General features: G+C 40.9%; 2 protein-coding genes across 3 annotated transcripts in view; one reads left to right on the top strand and one right to left on the bottom strand.

Moving 5' to 3' along the window:
• Window positions 1-4,743, top strand: part of sh3bp1 (SH3-domain binding protein 1) — a 16,266-nt gene extending 11,523 nt beyond the window's left edge. The window contains exons 16-18 of the mRNA XM_044178772.1: window positions 1,079-1,250; window positions 1,487-1,848; window positions 3,550-4,743. Coding sequence (XP_044034707.1) covers window positions 1,079-1,250; window positions 1,487-1,848; window positions 3,550-3,833 — 818 coding nt within the window. The 3' untranslated portion in view covers window positions 3,834-4,743. The remainder of the gene's footprint in view (window positions 1-1,078; window positions 1,251-1,486; window positions 1,849-3,549) is intronic.
• cdc42ep1a (CDC42 effector protein (Rho GTPase binding) 1a) lies at window positions 4,734-18,731 on the bottom strand. 2 transcript variants are annotated; one of them, XM_044178787.1, is made up of 5 exons: window positions 18,339-18,639; window positions 12,938-13,047; window positions 12,543-12,794; window positions 9,342-10,343; window positions 4,734-6,484 (listed from the first exon to the last, which is right to left on the bottom strand). In XM_044178787.1, exons 4-5 carry the CDS (start codon window positions 9,811-9,813, stop codon window positions 5,757-5,759), a joined length of 1,200 nt encoding a protein of 399 aa, XP_044034722.1. In that variant the 5' UTR covers window positions 9,814-10,343; window positions 12,543-12,794; window positions 12,938-13,047; window positions 18,339-18,639; the 3' UTR covers window positions 4,734-5,756. The 2 variants fall into 2 exon arrangements, with proteins under 2 accessions (XP_044034722.1, XP_044034721.1); XM_044178786.1 differs by lacking the exon at window positions 12,543-12,794 and having other exon boundaries at window positions 18,339-18,731.

Genomic DNA, 18,731 nt, shown 5'->3' with positions numbered 1-18,731 from the left:
ATCAGCATTCAGTCTGTTGAAGGGTTATTCTGGTTTATTACAACTTGGTTTTTAGTTATGTAGTTTTACATTGACATTTTATCATTTCTATCGGTTGTGATGACGGTGTACTTTTCAAATTCATTGCTGAGATCTAAGAATATTGCGACATCGCTATGAGTCAGATGATCAGACAATTTGTAAACATCAGGGCCAGATTAACCTTTAAGGGGGCTTTGGGGCAAAAATGAGCAGTGGGCCCGTGATAACACCTCTGCATTGTGTATGTATTAGTTAGTAAACAATAATTAGTTTGTTGGTACCTTGTTTAAGCCCATGTTTATTTAGGAATATATACCATATAAGCACAAGGTAAACTGAAATAATACAGGATTTGAGCTCTTCAAGACAGAGCCTCAAGATTATGTATTGATGCAGGTGCCACCTTAATGCCCATGAATTTTTTGTATTACCAGACATTACTATGACAACAGGCAACTGTGAACTGTCATGCCATTAGCTGCGGCGAATATGGTGATTTTGACATATTGCTTATTTCTTCTGTTTTTATATGTCTAAAAACATACATACACATAAAATGTAGTTCATGTAAAATTTGCTTCATTTTGTAATGTAGTGAAACATTATTACAATGTACAATAAAAAAAAAGCCACCCCAGGGTGCCGCTGCACCCACTCTGGAAACGCTAATCTAAACAACTTTTTTGAGAGGTAAAAGTCACCGCATCCATTGCACCCACTGCACAGGAAATGACTAATGCAAGTACAGTAGGACAAGGTTGAACCAGGAAGTTTGGGTTGTTTTACTTTTCCAAATACATTTAGCTTACATGTGGGTTTGTTTAAAACCTGTCTGGTCGTTTGACTGCTTCTATTTCTTGCCCAATTGAACTTTTTGTTAGCGATTTCAGATCCCAGCAATAAAATTGGTGCGTACAATGATTTTATTACCAATGGGAATGATTGCCAAAACCAAACAAATAAGACCCAAGAAATAATAAACTAGAATTGTTCTTTAAATGAAATATTATGTAAATTTGATTGATTTGTTTTGTTACTTTCGTTTTGTTTTGGTCAGCTATATCCTTTGAGATCCCAGACCTTCCAGAGGTCCCAGATGTGACCCTGCCAGCTCCTGTTGCCCAGTCTGTGTTCTCAGAAAAGGAGAAACTGGGCAGAACAGTCTCTTCCTCTTCATCAACAGCTTCCTCCTGCTCCTCTCATCACCTCTCTCTCTCAAAGACAAACAGGTACCGCTCTGTAAGGGCAGAATTCACAAATTGCATTCACAGCGCTGACTCAAAACATCATTGTGATGACAGCACAATAATAACACATTTACTTAGATTATGACTTTATGACAAGCTGCTCTAGGTTTTCGCACTAGTGGCTCCAAATGGCAGCAAGAGGTAATGATTTGGAATAGCTGGACCTCATGCCAGTATTTTACAAAATACATTAACATTTGTCTATTTATTTCTATCAGCACGACCTCTCAGGACAGTGGTGGCTGTTTCCTGGTGAAATCTGGCTCTGTGAGTCGCAGTGGCACCTCCACATGGGCCAGCCCTGTAGCTGAGACAGTGGCACCCACCCCCCAAAACACAACATCCAGCAGCTTATCCTCACTCGATCCCAGCCCCGTTGTGGCCTCCAACACTTCGGCTGCCTGTAGCTCAACAGCAAACCAGAGCCCATCACCATTTTCTAAAGCAACAGGAGCGGCGCCAAACCCAGGTCAGATCAGGAGTCCCAGCCAGTGCTCAGATCAAGGCCAGCTGGAGCCAATTTTCGAGGCACCTCCAGACTCTCCCAGAGCATTCGTGAAGATCACCTCACCGTTTAAACGTAAGTCAAAGTCCACTGTGCCCAGTGGCTGTCAAAACCTCAGATGTTGGCTTGTTCAGTAACACAAGGCACTACAGAATTTTAGCATTGCACTTTAGTTAATTTGGGGTACTCACTAGAGACTTATATTTTTAAAAGAATGGTCAAAATTGAAGCAGCAGAGGCTGATATATCCCGACTTTTAGTTCCTCGTATGGGTCATGGATCCTACATTTCCCCTAATGCAAATCAATAGTGTCTTTTGCTAACCCCTTGCTGCCTGGTAAAAGCCCACATCTTTCAAACTTCATACGTATTACGTATACGAACGTATTTTCCTACAGAAGCAGCAGCCCCTTCATTCATTGTTTTTTTTGGGCTGAGGGCACAAGCGCGTCTCATTCTTTATATGTCTCTTTCTATTGTGTAATGTCCTGTACAGAATCTTTACTTCTACCCTTTTCCTCAAAAGGTCAAAGTGGTGGCTTGTTAGTTCAAGCTGACAGAGAGGAAACAAATATAATGCTTTAGTTGTAACAACTAGGAAGTACACAGGAAACAGGAAATCTCACACCACTGACCAAAATATTAACCTCTATGGTCATGCGTCATCTCTCACATTGTTGTAACTGCCTCACTCGCGAGTAGAGGCTAAAATAGTTTCCCTTATAAGTCTTCTCATCCTGATATGCAACTATTCCTTACTTTAATTTTACTGTTATCTGACAGTGTGTTAAGCATAGTGTTTCACTGATTTTACAATCACAACCCACTGAGGTATTTCATGATCTAAAGTACAAATCACTTGGTAGGGCTTGGTTTTCTAACAAAATAGTATTTAAATGCAGCACTCTTTGGCAGCAGCCAGTCAGACAAATGTTAGACTTCCTTCCGTGAACTTGAAAGCAGCATAGAGGTTGTCTAAATTATGATAACCATCTTAAACTGGAAATCCAAATCCAGACTGATAGAATTAGAATGGCTGATCTGTCATATTTTTGGCAGAGGGAACAAATTTAAGTTCCACTGAGGACATCAAAAGTCTGTAGATATACTTTTATCACATTGGACTTTATAGGTATTTTAAGTTTTATGTCAAAATAGGCTGCATCTAATATTGTTTCATCACGTTTGTCTCTAAAATTCAGTTTAAAATGAAATGATATAACTTTTGCTAAACAGCTGCCACTGTGGCCACATGTGACAATTACGGGATAATCATGCTAAAGTAATGCAATGCTAAAATGTAAAGAAGAGTCATAGAGTCAGCAAACTATGTCAGTTACACAACAATATCTTTCAAAAGTTAGCAAACATTAGCTACCGTAAGCTACTGGTCATACCAGACCAAGTAAGTCTGTAGCAGCAAAAGTGTATTAAATTGAGTAAGGATGGGTAATTCAACTTTTAATCTGTAAGAGGAAGATAATGTTATTTCTTTTTTCAAAAGCTGCATAGTCTCACTTTAACTAAAAGTGCTTCATAATACAGTGATTTGATATAGAACATTTACATTTACAGCATTTGTAGTACATGGTAGTGGACAGAATGACATGTTTAAATCCTGCTTTTTGAAAAAATCTTTTAGGGGTGTATGCTCCTCCTCAGTTACATAGATAACGTATTGCAGATGACTGTCGTGCATCACAACCCTTTTCTTAATCTGGTCGCTCTCAGGTGGCTTCCTTTTAATCCCACTGTCTTCCTTTTCTCATCCTACAGCGAAAAGATCTTTGAACCTGAACAAAGCTAACCAACCTAACGAGCAGTTGACAGTTCAGTTTTCTAAACCCAAACTCCCAACACTTCCCAAGCTCCAGACCCCTCCACCCCCGCCCGCAGAACCGGCGGCTGCGGACACAAGGACCCAGCCGACACCTGCACCCCGAGCTCATCCGGCCAACCTCAAAAAGCCTCTGAAAAAGCCTGGACTCAAAGCCCCAAACTGTCCTCCACCACTTCCTCCCCCATCACAGGCAAAAGTGGTTCATTCTTTAGCACAGTGAGAAAAATGACGCATGTGCCATTCATTAATCGTGTGAATTTTGTTGTTGTAGTAACTTAACACCCCCTGAAATTCTTGTCTTTGCTGACCTCCAGTGGTTTAACTTTAGACCTTGCTGCAGCGATGTACAGGTGGTACAGGACCACATGACATCACTGTTGGGTGTGGTTACAAGTGCAACAAAGCACACCCAACCACAACAATCAGTGATGCTGGCTGTGGTCAGAGGTAAAACAGGCTTGAAACTTTCAACCAGAGAAGGCAGCAAAACACTGCTATTCAGCCTGGTGTTAAGTTACTCTTTAAACATGCAAGGTTTTATTGCCTGATTGGTTAAGAGGATCTGATACTTTGCTTATTTTCTGGGGGAAAATCTACCCTTGGATATTGAATCTTGTCAATCTGTGCTGTTCAAGACCTTCCGGGACTCATTTTGAGTTGAACTGTTACAGCTTCATTAACTTTTTTTGGTCTACCAATTTCTGTAACCAGTATCATTTATTTATTCTTCAGTTACTGATGTCCTATATTTCCCAGAATGCAAAGTAAGTGCCAGAAAGCAAGTCTTTCTGGTCAGCTATTCAATAAATGAATCCAGCCATGTGGTGTTTTTAGGGTGGATTTTTCCATAAACATACAAAATAATAGTATTCATGTGAGCTAATTAAGTATGGGGAAATTATTTTATGATCCTTGAGGCTGAACTGAGGTTTAATTTGGTACTCCCCAAAGTCTGCTTTTCACGGAGGACGGCAGTTATGGCGAATGTGAATTCATGTCAAGTACCACAGATTCCAGTAGTGATAGAAAATAACTTTTTACAATCACCCTTCAGGCCTACCTTTGAGGATTTTGTAAATGTTAAACCTGAAAAACTATGTAAATAAATGCATATTCAACCTAACTAAAAACATCTTTATTGTCAATTTATATCATCATAGTATATCATTGGTATTGACTGTAGCATATGGATGTGAATTGCACTATGTACTGCAGGTGCTCATACTGTAAGTACATATTTATAGGAGGTCAGTTGATATCTTCATGTACAGTTGTATAAAAGGACATATAAATGACAATTCTTCTATTAAAAGCAATACAGGAGTCGGACTTCATAAAAGGTGCACAGAGTATCTATATAGAAGGTCTGCAGCATAAAATGAGCAATTATATGGTTCAGGCTTTAGTTGCAACTAGCAAATACCGGTAATACCGGTAATGTTCCCTCAGTCCATGTAGTTTAATAACTGAGATGTTTGCATTTCTCCGGTTTTTAACTCATAAGGGCCTGAGATTCCAGATCTCTTATTTCCCTTCCCTTTTTGTTTCCTGGTAGTGTATTCCTGAGTGAAAGGTTGACAAGAGATTATAGTGATGCCAGAAGGTTGTAATAAGATTACAACTATTTTTCCAATCCCCACTTCCTCTCTGTGTTCTCATTAGTGACCGGGACTCGCACCGAGAATCTTTTCCCCTCGTATGTGAGGAAGTGTCTAAAGTATAAAGTGAATGACAGGCTTTGTAACTTCTACATTGAGTCATGTTGGTGTTTCCTTAGAGATGATCTTAACCACATTTTCTAGCACATTCTCACTTTCCACACCTTCCTTGTTTCAGTCCTTTTTGAGTCATGGCTTTTTGAAAAAAATATTCTCCCCTCCTGTGCTGAGCTTGGAAGCATACGACATCAAGTCTTTCACTCCTTTTAGATACATTCAGCAAAGGTTTTGCATCAAAACTGTACATCCTTGAAGCATGATTGTATAAAAGTAAAGGATCCAATATTAAGGATACTGGATTCACTTTGTAGTTTTAATGGGAATCCTGTCAAAAGAGCCAGCCTCGTTGACCATAAAAAGATTTTAGATGATTGACTCAATAGGAATTACAGAAAAATCATCAAAACCTCTCTGATTTGCTCAGTTCAGACTTTGATTTCATCCTCGTCGTCCATGTAACTGTAGGACATATTCTTCTTGGGCTGGCTGATGATCATCATCTCTGAATCTGCAACCTCCATCCTGCTCTGTCCCTTTAAGAGGCTGACACCATAGTGGCGTGCGAGCACATCTGTAGCACTCTGGAACCGCTCACTCTCCATCCCCATCCCCAGCCTCACTCGTTCAGCAGACCGCATCACCACATCAGGTACTTTAACAGAAAGCCCAACTCCGTTCACCTCCATCGCGCTCCCCTCCTCCTCTTCCCATTCGGCCCCATGCGGGCTCTTCCTGCCCCCACAGTCCTCCCTTAGCAGGGAATCCACATATGAGATAGTAGCCGAGTCCATCTCTGATCCCTCATTGGTCAGCCCGCACGCTGACCCCGCCTCCTCTCCCTCCCAGGCGTGGCCATGCTCCTCCGGGTGGCCGTCGATCAGGCTGAACACCTCACTCATGAGGGAGGGGCCGAGGTCAAAGGTGAAGGTGTCCAGGGAGGTGAGGGAGGGAAGGGAGTCAGAGTAAGCGGTGGTGGTGGGTTTGGGGTCAGAGGTCACAATGGAGGCGGAGCAGGTGGATAAGATGGCGTCAGTAGGGTCGGTCAGAGAGCCGCGGTGGATGTTAGGGGAGCAGGAAGTGGGGAGGGAGATGGAAGGCTGCTGACGCTCAGAGCGGGAGAGACGAGGCAGCGTGACGAAACCAGACTCCAGACCTGAGGAGAAGACACAGATATCAATACATTATCTGTCCATGAAGTATGAAGACGCTTAGCTTAGCCTAGCATAAAGACTGGAAACAGGGGTAAACAGCTAGCCTGGTTAAGCCCAAAGGTAAAAAAAACAAATCTACTCACCAGCACCTCTAAAGCCCACTAATTAACACGTTATATCTTGTCTGTTTAATATGTACAAAAACTGAAATGTAAAAACAAGTTGTGGTATTACAGGGGTTTCTGGACTACTTCTTGGCCAGGCACAATGACTTCCTTGAGTCTTGTCTCCGTGAAGTTGCCAGGCAACCAGCGAACACTCAAAGAAGCCAGTGCTCCCGGCCAAGAAATAGTCCGGCACATAAACCTCCGTAAAGCTTGTTGTTTTGTTTCTTGTACGATTTAAACAAATGAGATACAACAAGTTAATTAGTGAGCTTTAGATGTACTGGTAGGCATTTTTTAACCTTTGGAGAGAACCAGGCTAGCTGTTCCCCTAGCTTCCAGTCTCTGTGTGCTAAGCTATGCTAAATGGCATAAAGAGCTTCATATTTACCTTACAGACATAAGGGTGGTATTGATCTTCTCATCTAACTCTCTACAAGAAAGCGCATTTCCCAAAATGTCAAACTATTCCTTTAAATGTGTACAGAGAGAGACAAACAACAGAAAGAAACACCAAAATCAGCTTTAGACAAACAATTGGACACAAGGAAATGTTGACTGAAAGGCAGCAGCCTCGCCTCCTCAAAGGAGTGAACCCAAACCCAGAATTTCAATGGCACAGACTTGTTGATACATTTGAAAACAATCTTTAATGTTACAATGCTTTCCATACAATTTGTATGGTATATTGTGTGGTAATTCTTCTGTTTTTATGTAAAAATTAGTTGGACAAGAGTCAAAAATCACACACACACACATACAGTATATAACTTATATATACATACAGTATATAATTTATGTCTTATCTCAAACACTAAATATGATTCAGATTATGGAGTCACACTCTTAACATGGTTTATTATAAAATTCCAACAGGGGGCAGTGTAAACCCATCTGAACATCCTGCCTGATAATGACAGGCTTGAAGAGTGCTGAGTTGTTCTGCTCTGTGAACAGTGAATCATCTGCCTGGCCCTGCCAGATCACTTAACACACACTCACACACTCCTGCCTTCATGACCCAAACGGGTAAAATTACCACAGCACCTCTCAATGCCAGCCATAAAGGGCCAAGAGTCTGGAGGTTTTTCATACCAACCAAAGAAAACAGTGTCTGATTTCACAGATTAACACACTTTAACCAGAGAGTAAGGAAGAAGTAATCAGTGACAGCATCTTATGGAGGATTTGGTTGAATAAAAACCTGCAGACTCTCCCATCCATGTGTCATAATGGATAATTACTGTTGAGTAAAGTAGCTTCAGTTATTACTACAAAAGTAAACTGTGTGTTATGGGATTTTTGGTGAAGGTTTTAGATAAAAATGTCCTTAACAGCATGCACAAACTCACACATAGATAGAATTGGGTACTTAAAATGTAATCTTTTACACTTATTTGATCATCCAAAATGTAATCAAGGACTAAAAAACTTCAAACGTCATATATTCTGATCACTTTCAGATCATTTAAAACAATGGTTTGACATTTTGGGAAATATTCTTATTCGGTTTCTTATTGCAAGTGAGATGAGAAGATCGATACCACTTTCATATTTGTATGTTAGATATGAAGCTGGAGCCAGAATAAGGTTAGCTTAGCTTAGCATAAAGACTGGAAGCAAGGGGGAACAGCTAGCTCTGTCCAAAGTTAACTAAATTCGGCTACCTTTAAAGTCCAATAATTAAGAGATTATATCTTGCTTCTTTCTCTACAAAAATAGAAGTAAAAATGCCAAGTTGTGGTCTGACGGGGTACAGAGCCAGGCTAGCTCTTTCCCCGTTCCAATGTTTATGCTAAGCTTAGCTAACCATCTCCTGACTAAGTGGAATCAGTCTTCTCATCTAGACATGAGCGTATTTCCCAAAATGTCGAACTGTTTCTTTGACTCTCATATGTGAAGAAGTTAGTGATAACATTGAAAATGACAATTAACTTTCCTCTGTGTTGCATGTACATTCACCAAGCACCACACACAGGGGAGGTCAGACTGTATGAGCCATGAGTGTGGTGTTAATGTGGGTCATACAAACAACCTCTCAGACAGCTTGTTGCCAGCTCTGTCTGGATCTCTGAGTGTTATCAGTGCGAGCGCTGCTGATAATAAGCCAAGGTGATTCATAAGGACACCTGGAGCAACTCTGTCTAAATTACTGGTTAGAACTGATGGATGAGTTACATTGCAGCTGTACAGATGGTTGCCACTTCTCTGCAGTTTCTAGTTAATACTGGTTAACTCATTTGACCTTTGCCCATGTGTTTCATTTTGTTTAACAACAGTGTCACTTAACTTGATGAAAACATCTCCCCTTAATCGTAGGGACCATTTTGGGATTTGGTGGTGTACTTTTCTTAATCTTTGAATGGGCAAAAATAGATGGCATGCCATCATGTTGAGAAATTTCCAGTGAAGATACACAATGCATCTTGCGTAACTTGTGCAACAACAATAAAGTTTTTTTGCTTTCGCTCTCCATCTACACATACTGAATGTAACAAGTTCAGGCATTAAGTGTAAACAGTAAAGTTAAGGCTGAAAAACCAAAATGTTTAACTTAAAGACGCTAAAAATCTCTAATTATTCTCTGTGGGTTTGTCACTACGACCCCTTTCACAGACACAGTCATTTCATCCATTGTTGATGTAAAAATATTGTTATTATAGCAGCTTTCAGAAAATAATATCACCATACTCACCATAAGAGCTTTTCTTCTCCTCTGGCGTGCTTTGAGAACTGGGGAAGAGCAGTTTGGTGGTGGGACTCCCATTAGGCATATCCACATCCAGCCTGGGGAGGGAGATGGCATTCTTGATGATGGGAGAAACGGCGGGAGGTGGCGGCGAAAGATCCTTGGATTCTCCTCTGGGTCGGTTGTCAGAACCCCTCCTGATTTGACGGAGAGTCCTGGAGAAGAACGCTCCGATCTTGTTGTCAGGGGTGGAGATAGAATCCGTTTCCCCGTTATTCCCATTGGCCGTGCCGCCGTGGTTGCTGAGGAAGGAGGTGTCCCCGAACACATCGCCGCCGCGACCCACGTGCATGGTGTGGCGGAAGTCACCCAGAGGAGGGCTGATCATGTCCAACGTGAGGTCGCCTTTAAACCGACGCTTGCTGTGGGAGTGCGAGACCAGACCTTTTAGGCCTGACAGCTTTTCCTGAAGATTCATGATTACAAGAGGTGAATGGCTCGATATTTCTTGAAAATCAACCTGAAGCAATGTCTGGAATTGCCCTTAATCCCACTGAATGGCAAAACTGAACTAGCAAAGTTCAACTTTTCTCCTCCTAGATTTGTGTCAAAATCATTGACAGTTCAGCAGTCCAAAGTATGGACCTAAAAAATATCTCTGAAAGGTTATTCCAAGATCTTGAAACCACGTAATTTCTAAGCCTGAAAAGTTGAACTCCAGGCCCGCAGCGCCAAATAGTTCACTGGAATATTATCTCTGTTTATCATGAGCAGGCCAAACTCTGTCCCACTCTTTGTAGCTCGTTGTTATGCATAGCTGGCTGAATTAAACGTTAGACATAAATTGAGGAGAACACTGTGCAGTTGTGTTCCTGGAAGCACCCGGGCCAGTTGGAGTGTGGTCAGGTCGCCTGGTTTCCCCCGCTTGCCTTGGGCTTTGGTTTTGTCGACATCAGCTCAGAAATAGGTCCAGCTGCAAACGGCTCTGTGGTCGCACCGTGGAACCATCTATCGAGAGTAAAAACAGAGAAAAAACATCTATCTTTAAAATGTAGACAGGAATGTATTTGATTTTGAGGGCTGTTGGGAGAAATGGATTTGCAGATTATTCTGTGGAAGTTGAGATTCAGTGAGAGACCACTGGGCCTTCCTATTCTGAATGCTGTATGTAGTTGTAAAGTAACCTCACTGCATTTTGGACAGGTCCATCTTTGCGGAGGTTTTTAGGGTTCCGCGTTCCAAAGATCCGCTGGTCTGGAACCATCTAAATTTAGACCACAGTCACTCCTCTGTGCAACAAACCAAAGTCTGCTTCTTATCCATATAATGGGTGGACTTTCAGGGAATTCCTACTTCCATTTTGTCCTGCTTTGTCTGGCATGAAGGTTACACAAAGTTCATTTTACATTACTCTGAATAGACTTATCGTGCTTTTAAAGCCGAGCAGAAGCCCTCCTTCAACAGGCTTAGATTTGTTTATAAACAGGCAGAGTATGCTCACAAGATAGGAAGAGATAATGAAAATTTCCTGATAAGAAAATCCCTGCTGCTGCCTTGCTGTACTGCTAGACTGCCTGTGTATGGAACACCGACACCGTCGAAAGGCAGTCAAATGTTTTCAGACGACTCAAAAATGGAATACATGAATGAATTACTCTATAATTAAAATGGAATGTGAAAAGAAATATAAGGCTTTGAAGTATTTTTTTCCTTCACCTCCAATAGGTTGATGAAATAAATTAAAACTTAGGCTAATTCATTCTACTCTTCCATTTATCTTTTACTGGCTCAAATAATTTTTTTACTTTTTAGGTTTCCTATTTTTTGGTCTTAGTGCAAGTTATTTATCTATTCCCTATTTTCCTCATGCAACTAAATGTTTTCATTGTCTGGGTGTGTTTAGGATCAGTGGAGCAATGAGAGAACTGTGTGGCTAGCTAGCTTGGCTGAAAGCTATATACAATGAGCACCAGTCTTTTCAGCTAGCTACCTAGCTGAAGCTAACTTTTGTGCAGCTAATGTTAATTAGCCATATACATACATATATAGACAAACTTCTTATTGTAAAACCCCAATTGCTACAAATTTCAAATCTCTTTCTCAACTTTTTTCCACACCAGAAAAATTGACAGCAGCCATACTACAGCAGAATAGTCACTTCAGTGCAACATTTTTGCATGTGCATTTTGCAACAAAATTACAAAAACAAAACAAGCACATTTCGTGCTGTAGCTTTACTTTATAAACTCTTTTAACAGTAGCTAAAGCATTTTGGCCGGCAAGCTAACGCTAACAAAGTAGGCTAACTAACATACATTTCTCAGACACTATATTTCTGTCTCCATAATATTTTTTTCCATTGCAGCATTAGTTGCCGTTTCTCTCTTTTTACCAACTGATTGGAGGGTAACGAAAAAGTATAAAGCTTTATATTTATTTTTACAGTACATTCCATTTTAATCATTTGAATAAATGTATTATTATATGACTGATAGCCTTTTACTGCCTTTTTTCGGTTTTGTAGCTCCATTCCCTCCTTAAGTCTGTAAGTCTGTAATGAAGGCAGACAAAAAATTGGCCTTTTCTCATGTGTTGTTCTTTGCCAGCAGAGTAATGGATATCCAATTCTAAAATATTTTGATAGCAAAAGGCAGTCCTGACAAGGACCTCTGTTTCTCTTTAAAAGCTTTCCACTGCAGCAGCTAAATGTCGGCAGGCCTCCCACACATGTACAGCCCCTTCTGGCTTCATTAATGACTTGCTATGGTTCAAGAGATGGGGATTGCGTCAGGTCCAAGGCAGCCCTTCTAATTTGCTGCTGACCGCAATCCCAGGCCCACCGCTCCACTTCCCCTGGCTGGCGTTTTAAGAGGGGCATTTGGGAGCGGAGAGGGAGGAAACATGCCACATACCAGTACTGAGCAGAGCCATATCAAGGCTCACAAAGGGACGCCAGGGACCAGTATACCAAGGTGTGATGTTGAATCTAATACGGCGTGAGCCTGCAGAGACCTTGTGCACGTTCCCATGATTACAGCTCCCCAGCAACAGCAATCACAGACACAATGGCACTATGCTCTTCCCAGTAAGGGAAAAAGTTTGTCTTGTTATATCAAGGTTGAACAAGAAAAACCTCAGTCTAATTGATAACCTACAGTATTACAGGAATACACATGGGGCCATTAATTACTCTGGCTGTGCGCTTACGGAAAGCTCTGGTGTTTTGTCTTTGCCTGTAATCCCGTTAAAGACCTTTGACCACAGCTCAGAGGGGGTCGCTCCCTCCGAAACCTCTTATGTATCTGGACCCTCCAGGCAAAGCTCATTTTATCTGCACATATGCTTCTATCCCGCTGAACTCCTCTTCCCTCCACTCTGTGATCCTTCTTTGTACTTGCTCCTCTGTTTGCTGAGTTACACAGATACCAGCCAGCACCCTCAGGCGTCAGATAAAATGGCCTGAAAAGCACCACAAGTACAAAAACACCAATATTTTGAGTCTTTAAAAGGTAATAAGTTTAACGCTATAATTCCAGTAGCAGCCTGCCTGCATCTTGGATATCAGAAAAGAATAGGGTACGTATCAACAGACTTGGACCTACCCTGGATTATCCTCTAATCCTTCATCTCCTCCATTACCCCGGTAGGACGCCTCTTTTTGGGCAAGGCCTGGCTGCTGCCCCCTGGTTGGCTGCTCCACTGGTTCTGATTCCTGTCAGAGAAGAAATAAAATGCAAAATGAGTTTGAGGGAGGAAGAGAGTTATTTAAAACTGAAGCGAGGCAGGGTGAGAAGTGATGGAAGGAAGCACAGGATGAAAGAAATTAAGTTTCATTTTCACAAAAAGGAGTGAAGGGGCAGGATGGCAAATTGGGGCAGAAATAAAGATGACAGGAATGAATGCTGAGAGAACTGAGACATTGAGAAAAGGTCAGATTTGGAGAGAAACGAGGGGAACGAGATGTGAGGGGAGGAGAATGATAGAAGGACGTAAAAGAAGAAAAAAGAAAACATACTGAGGAAGAAATATCAAGACTGAGACATAAAAGACCCAGTAAGATTTCAGTGAATGGATATACGATCAGAGAAATATGCAGTTTAGGATCATCATCTTTGACATTATCATCATTGATAATTACTGACACCTATCTTATTTATTTTCCTTATAATTTGTAACGTTTACTGTTTTTGTACCATTATTAGCCCCGCTAACAGCATCTCAAACTATTGGAGGGATTGCCATCATCTACCAAATTTTACACAGACACATGTGGACCCCAGAAGATGAATTCTACTGACTTTGGTGATCCCCTCATGACGTTTCCTCTAGCGCCACCATGAGGTGCAAACACTTTAGTTTATGAACAAATACCTGCAAAGCTAATGACATTCCCATCAGCCTCAGCTATTTAGTAGTAATTAGCAAATGTTAGCATGCTAACATGCTAAAATAAGATGGCAAACATGGTAAACATTACACCTGCTAAACATCAGCATGTTAGCATCGTCATTGTGAGCATGTTAGCATGCTGGCATTAGCATTTAACTCAAAGCACCGCACAAAGTATGACTGTAGACTCTTAATCTGGTTATCATGTCTTTTGTCTTGTAAAGTCTTTGATACTTGTCAAATTTATCTTGTTTGGGGACATATATGCTTTTATAAACCACTGCCATCATGTCTCACCCAGACATTTTTGTTTTTCTAACTTTCTCTTTTTAAATGTTTTTATGATTTTAAGCAAAAAAAAAAACTGTCAGATACTGAGTGTAAGCTCTTTGCCAGTGCTGTACCAGATCAATCTGAATAGATATATCCAAAGGTGGTGAGAGATAACTGTATGAAAACTGTTCAAACTTCAATAACCAGAAATCTTGCAACGAGACATCAGTAGGCCAGACTCAATCATCGTTAATGGGAAACTCTTTTCTGTCACAGCCCCAGTTTGTGATCAAATGAGAGCATTTCTGCATTAAAACTTCTGCTTAGTTCATCTTTCTGCTGCAGCTTTGAGTTGCTTTCTTTGGGCAACTCACCATTCAGGGGATTTCGGTGCATTCATACATCACAGACAGGCTCAATAAAATATTTCCATGTCACTATGTACAGTATTTGCTTGAGGTGGCTTTGCTGGATATAAACCAGAGTAACCTCAGTCTAATAGGAGCCGTGTGTGTTGTGTGTGTGTGTACGAACACATTCCTGAGCAGAGCATCGGTCGGTGGAGTCTTTCTCTCGATTACGACCATCAAACATCCTTCTTCTCAACCTCGGCGCTGATTGAAACCACGTTTCAGTCTGAACCATCTTTTTTTTCTTTAATTCTCTTCTCTTCTTCTCTTTCCTCACTTTTTCTTTCTCTTTCTGCTTCTCTCAAATCTTTCCCTCTCATTTCTTTTCTATTCTTGCCTTCTAATGTTTATTTTCTTCTCTTTGTCTCTCCTTCTTTTGTCTTCTCTTTCTTCCTTTCCCCCTCATTTTACACTCATTCCTCTCTTTGTTTATTCCTCTGCTCCTTCTCTTTCCCTCTTTTTCCCTCTCTTTTTCTGCCCGTTTTGTTTCTTCAATTATTCTCTTCTTCTTTCCCTTTTATTTCTTTTCTTTGCTTCTCTTTGAGTGTCTTGACTGACTTAAGAAGGCTTAAAGAGCTATTGGGCCCACACACGCATACCCATTAATCTCTACTTTTAATGACTATAACTCAAAAATGTTTACTCTACTATAGTTTGTCTTGAGTAAAATCAGCGATGGACTTTGCGTTTCACCGCGCGTCTTCCCCTCCCTTCTCTCTTTTCTCATGTCCTTCACTCACTAACCCCGCTAACCAGGTGAACAAACATACAAGATAAGGCCACATTTTTTAGGCTCACCCTTTGACTTTCAATTACGTTCCTATTTTCAACATCCATGCTCAGTCTGAATCCAAGCAAAACACGGCTACACTTCCTCCTCAGCCAAGAAAACATTATCATGCTTCAACAAATAACCATACTCTCTGAGGCTCTCTGCTTCCTGCATCTGCTGGAACTGGCAGTCCCAATTTGCCCTCTTTGTTGCCTCTCTCTCAGTTTATAGCTCTTCTGCGCTCATACATGAAACTTTTTTCTTTTCTTCTGCCTTTTTTCTACTCACACACATTCCCTCTCTCTTCATTTGATATTTGCCACATTGCAGGTCTTTAAAGAAATACGTAGACACTGCAGCCAGACTGAAACGTGTACATGGCTGATATTATCTGTCAATTTTATCTTGTCATATATACTGTATATTGGTGTCATTGTATATGTCGGCCAATAGAAACAAGAAAAAGAAACAAGAAACTGGAATGCCAAAGATATGTTTAAGACTTTGTCCGTCAGAGAGCAATGACAAGTTTATTTTTTACTACAAAATGTCCAGCCCTGTACATGTCATGGTCACAAGTCTTTAAAGGAATCGCGTGACATTTTGGAAAATACGCTTAATTGCTTTCTTGCTGAGAGATGATGAGAAGGTAGACACTCACATCTGTATGCTAACTATGAAGCTAGAGCCAGCAGCTGGTTAGCTTAGAACAAAAACTGGAAACACAGGAAACAAGATATAATGGGTTAATTGGGGAGCTTTAGAGGTGCTTGCAGGGCAATATGTGCTAAAATGTTTCTTTAGAAATGTTGGTAGATGGATTTTGTTACCTTTGGACAGATCCAGGCTAGCTGTTCCCCCCTGTTTCCAGTCTTTATGCTAAGCTAAGCTAATTCTCACCTGGTTGTAGCTTCATATTTAATGGCAAAGAGACCAAACCATTCAACATGGTGCTCCATGTTGAATGTTTTGCATTTGCCATTTTGAGTGATGATAAGCAGCTATCACAAAGTTTAAAAAAAGACTAAAAGTTAAGTTTAAATTTTGCTGTTGCATAACGGTACTCAGCTACTATCCCAGGGTGGGTTTCAGGGAGAACAGGGAGAGGTGGAGACTAGCCAGAGCTGGAGAAACTTTACAGTCGTCCACATCAATCATCATCTGAAAAGTTCACAGGCAGTCAAATCTTGGACAGCAGCCATTCAACAAACAGACCTGATCCTATACCTGGTTTTCCACTAAAATCTGTCTAAGTGAGTTGCTAAATAGTAATTTTAGAACTATGATAACTACAAGATTTGGGAGTAGTTCAGAGACAAAGAGTTTTCCCACATTTGCCTCCACACAGCTGACAGCAGTGACCATTTGGCTGTTGATGTCAGCCAATCTCAGTCTCCTAAAAACTTGGTGTCTTCCTTTGGTGTCTCGGATCATGTTGTCAGATGAGTGAGTTGTGACCATTTGGCGACGACTGACCATGATGGAGCAGTTTCCTCAACATCACCATGTGTGGCAAAAAAAAAACACAGGAAAAAAAAATGCAAAGGAACTCTGTGGTGTAAAAACAAATACAGCAGTCGGATTCAGAGTTCGCACCTCTGCTACTGACCCTTTTCTAGTTGGTTGCATCAATGACACCCAAAGGCCACAAAGGGTCCCCCTCAAAGGAATGTAGAACTCAAGTTTAAAAAAAAAAAGACGAATGAGGAATAGCCTGGAAAATCCACAGGGAATGTCTGTACTCATTTACTTAATCAAATGCTTTGAAAAGTACCGTATCATTGAGGGGGATGTAGAGGAAACATATTACATGCATGTGTTAATCATCTGCTGCTGGCTGAGCTGAGTGCATACAGGAGGCCGACATGGAAATATCAAAGCATATAGTCAAGGAGGATATATTGTACGCCTTCTCTGGGGAGACTAACTGGTGGATTTACAGATCCAGTTAAGCATGAAAAAGCAAGACACTGTACAGATCCACAGCAAGGAAGACTGAATTCATTGTTGTTTATAGGATTTCGTGTTATTATCACTGAAGCAGACTGGCTTTTTATTGATCACCACTGTGCATGTTTGTTTATTGGTGGGCTTTAGTGGGCCAACAAGCTCTTCAATCAATGTGTGTGTGTGTGTGTGTGTGGTATTTCACATGGCGGCCTCCCTCGAGGCTTGCTGGCAGGTTGTAGGGGTCAGAAGGCCACTGCCCCCAATGTGTAATGAGTCCAACACTGTGCCGCCTGTTTGTCTCCATAATTAAAACACCTCAAGGCCACCAACCTCAACTTCAACTTCATGTTCCACTGAATCACAGTACATCTTGGTCATTTTAGTGACATGTATGAAAATTGATAGGTTATGTCATGTAACTGCTGTAATTACAAGGCAGAGTGATACAAAATCAAAGCAGAGGCAGAGTTCATTCTGACCAAGGTTGCAGTGGGGAAATAGTAATGATATACTGCTGCTGCTGAATATAAATGTTACAGAGCAGATTGAGTTTCATGTCAGACATCTGAGAAAAGACTAGCGCAACACAAAAACAACTTACCCACCAGCATTACACAGTATGACCATTAACAGCATGTCTGATAACAGCTTGGTTTCAGTCAACATTTTTTTAGCCTTAATGGTATTACCTTATCTGAAACTAAACCTAATAATATGTTTGCTTTCTTTCTCTGGTCAGCAGGAGGCTTTTTCTCCCAACTGGCCTATTAATGAATATATATTTTCAGCAGAAAAAACAACATTGCTAATAATTAATCATATGATATGTAGCGAACATAAAAAAAAATCGACAGGTAATTGATAGGTTGATAGTTATTCCCCCTCCAAACAGTAATAAGTATATGAGGATACAAAACAAATACCACAGAAACTCTTATAAGAATATTATGGGATATATACTGTATATAGGTTATAAAATACCCACAATGATGAAATTACATTGTACAGATAAACTCAACATGCACCGAAAAGTCAATACAGATGTACTTTACTTACTGCAAACACACTCAAAGTCTCTACATGAATATTATATAAAAGAAAATTGCGATAAAATCCCCATTAACTCATCACTGAGTATTACAGAGTCATTGTGTCTTTCTAAAGGAACATTATAGAGTGATTTAACGTCAGAATTGAATATAAACTCACCTAAGGAAACTGCAGCACGAGGAATAGGAGACAGGTTGACTCTAGTTTAATTATCTTTCCAATAGAAATGTGTTTTAGGTTCGTGTGGTCAGAGTGAGCCGGTGGTGCAGCCGGACTGTCCCGCTGGTGCGCCGGGTGTGTGGAGCGGAGTAGCGCGGAGGATGAGGAAAGGGGCGGGCCGTCAAATACCAATGAAACCATCAGAGGGCCACACCGGGAGCTCCCACACTGCTACATTGTTAACACTTCAGTTTGATGTCTCTCTACAACATGCCAATAGACTTGTCAACACAATTTGAAGCAATAAGTGGGCTAAACCTTCTCTTTATACATCCATGGGCGAAACGAGGAGAAACGAGGCACTGCTGTTACAGCCAAGGGGGCGCTGTAACA

This window comes from Siniperca chuatsi, linkage group LG20 (assembly GCF_020085105.1).
Source record: "Siniperca chuatsi isolate FFG_IHB_CAS linkage group LG20, ASM2008510v1, whole genome shotgun sequence".
Taxonomy (NCBI): domain Eukaryota; kingdom Metazoa; phylum Chordata; class Actinopteri; order Centrarchiformes; family Sinipercidae; genus Siniperca; species Siniperca chuatsi.
This window is presented reverse-complemented; position numbering and strand designations above follow the sequence as displayed.

Excerpts from the sequence above, each read along its gene's own strand:
- cdc42ep1a (XM_044178786.1), bottom strand. The coding sequence starts at position 9,813 with ATGAATCTTCAGGAAAAGCTGTCAGGCCTAAAAGGTCTGGTCTCGCAC. Across the intron at positions 6,485-9,341 it reads GGAGAAGAAAAGCTCTTATG|GTCTGGAGTCTGGTTTCGTC; the intron begins GTGAGTATGGTG and ends TCTTCTCCTCAG.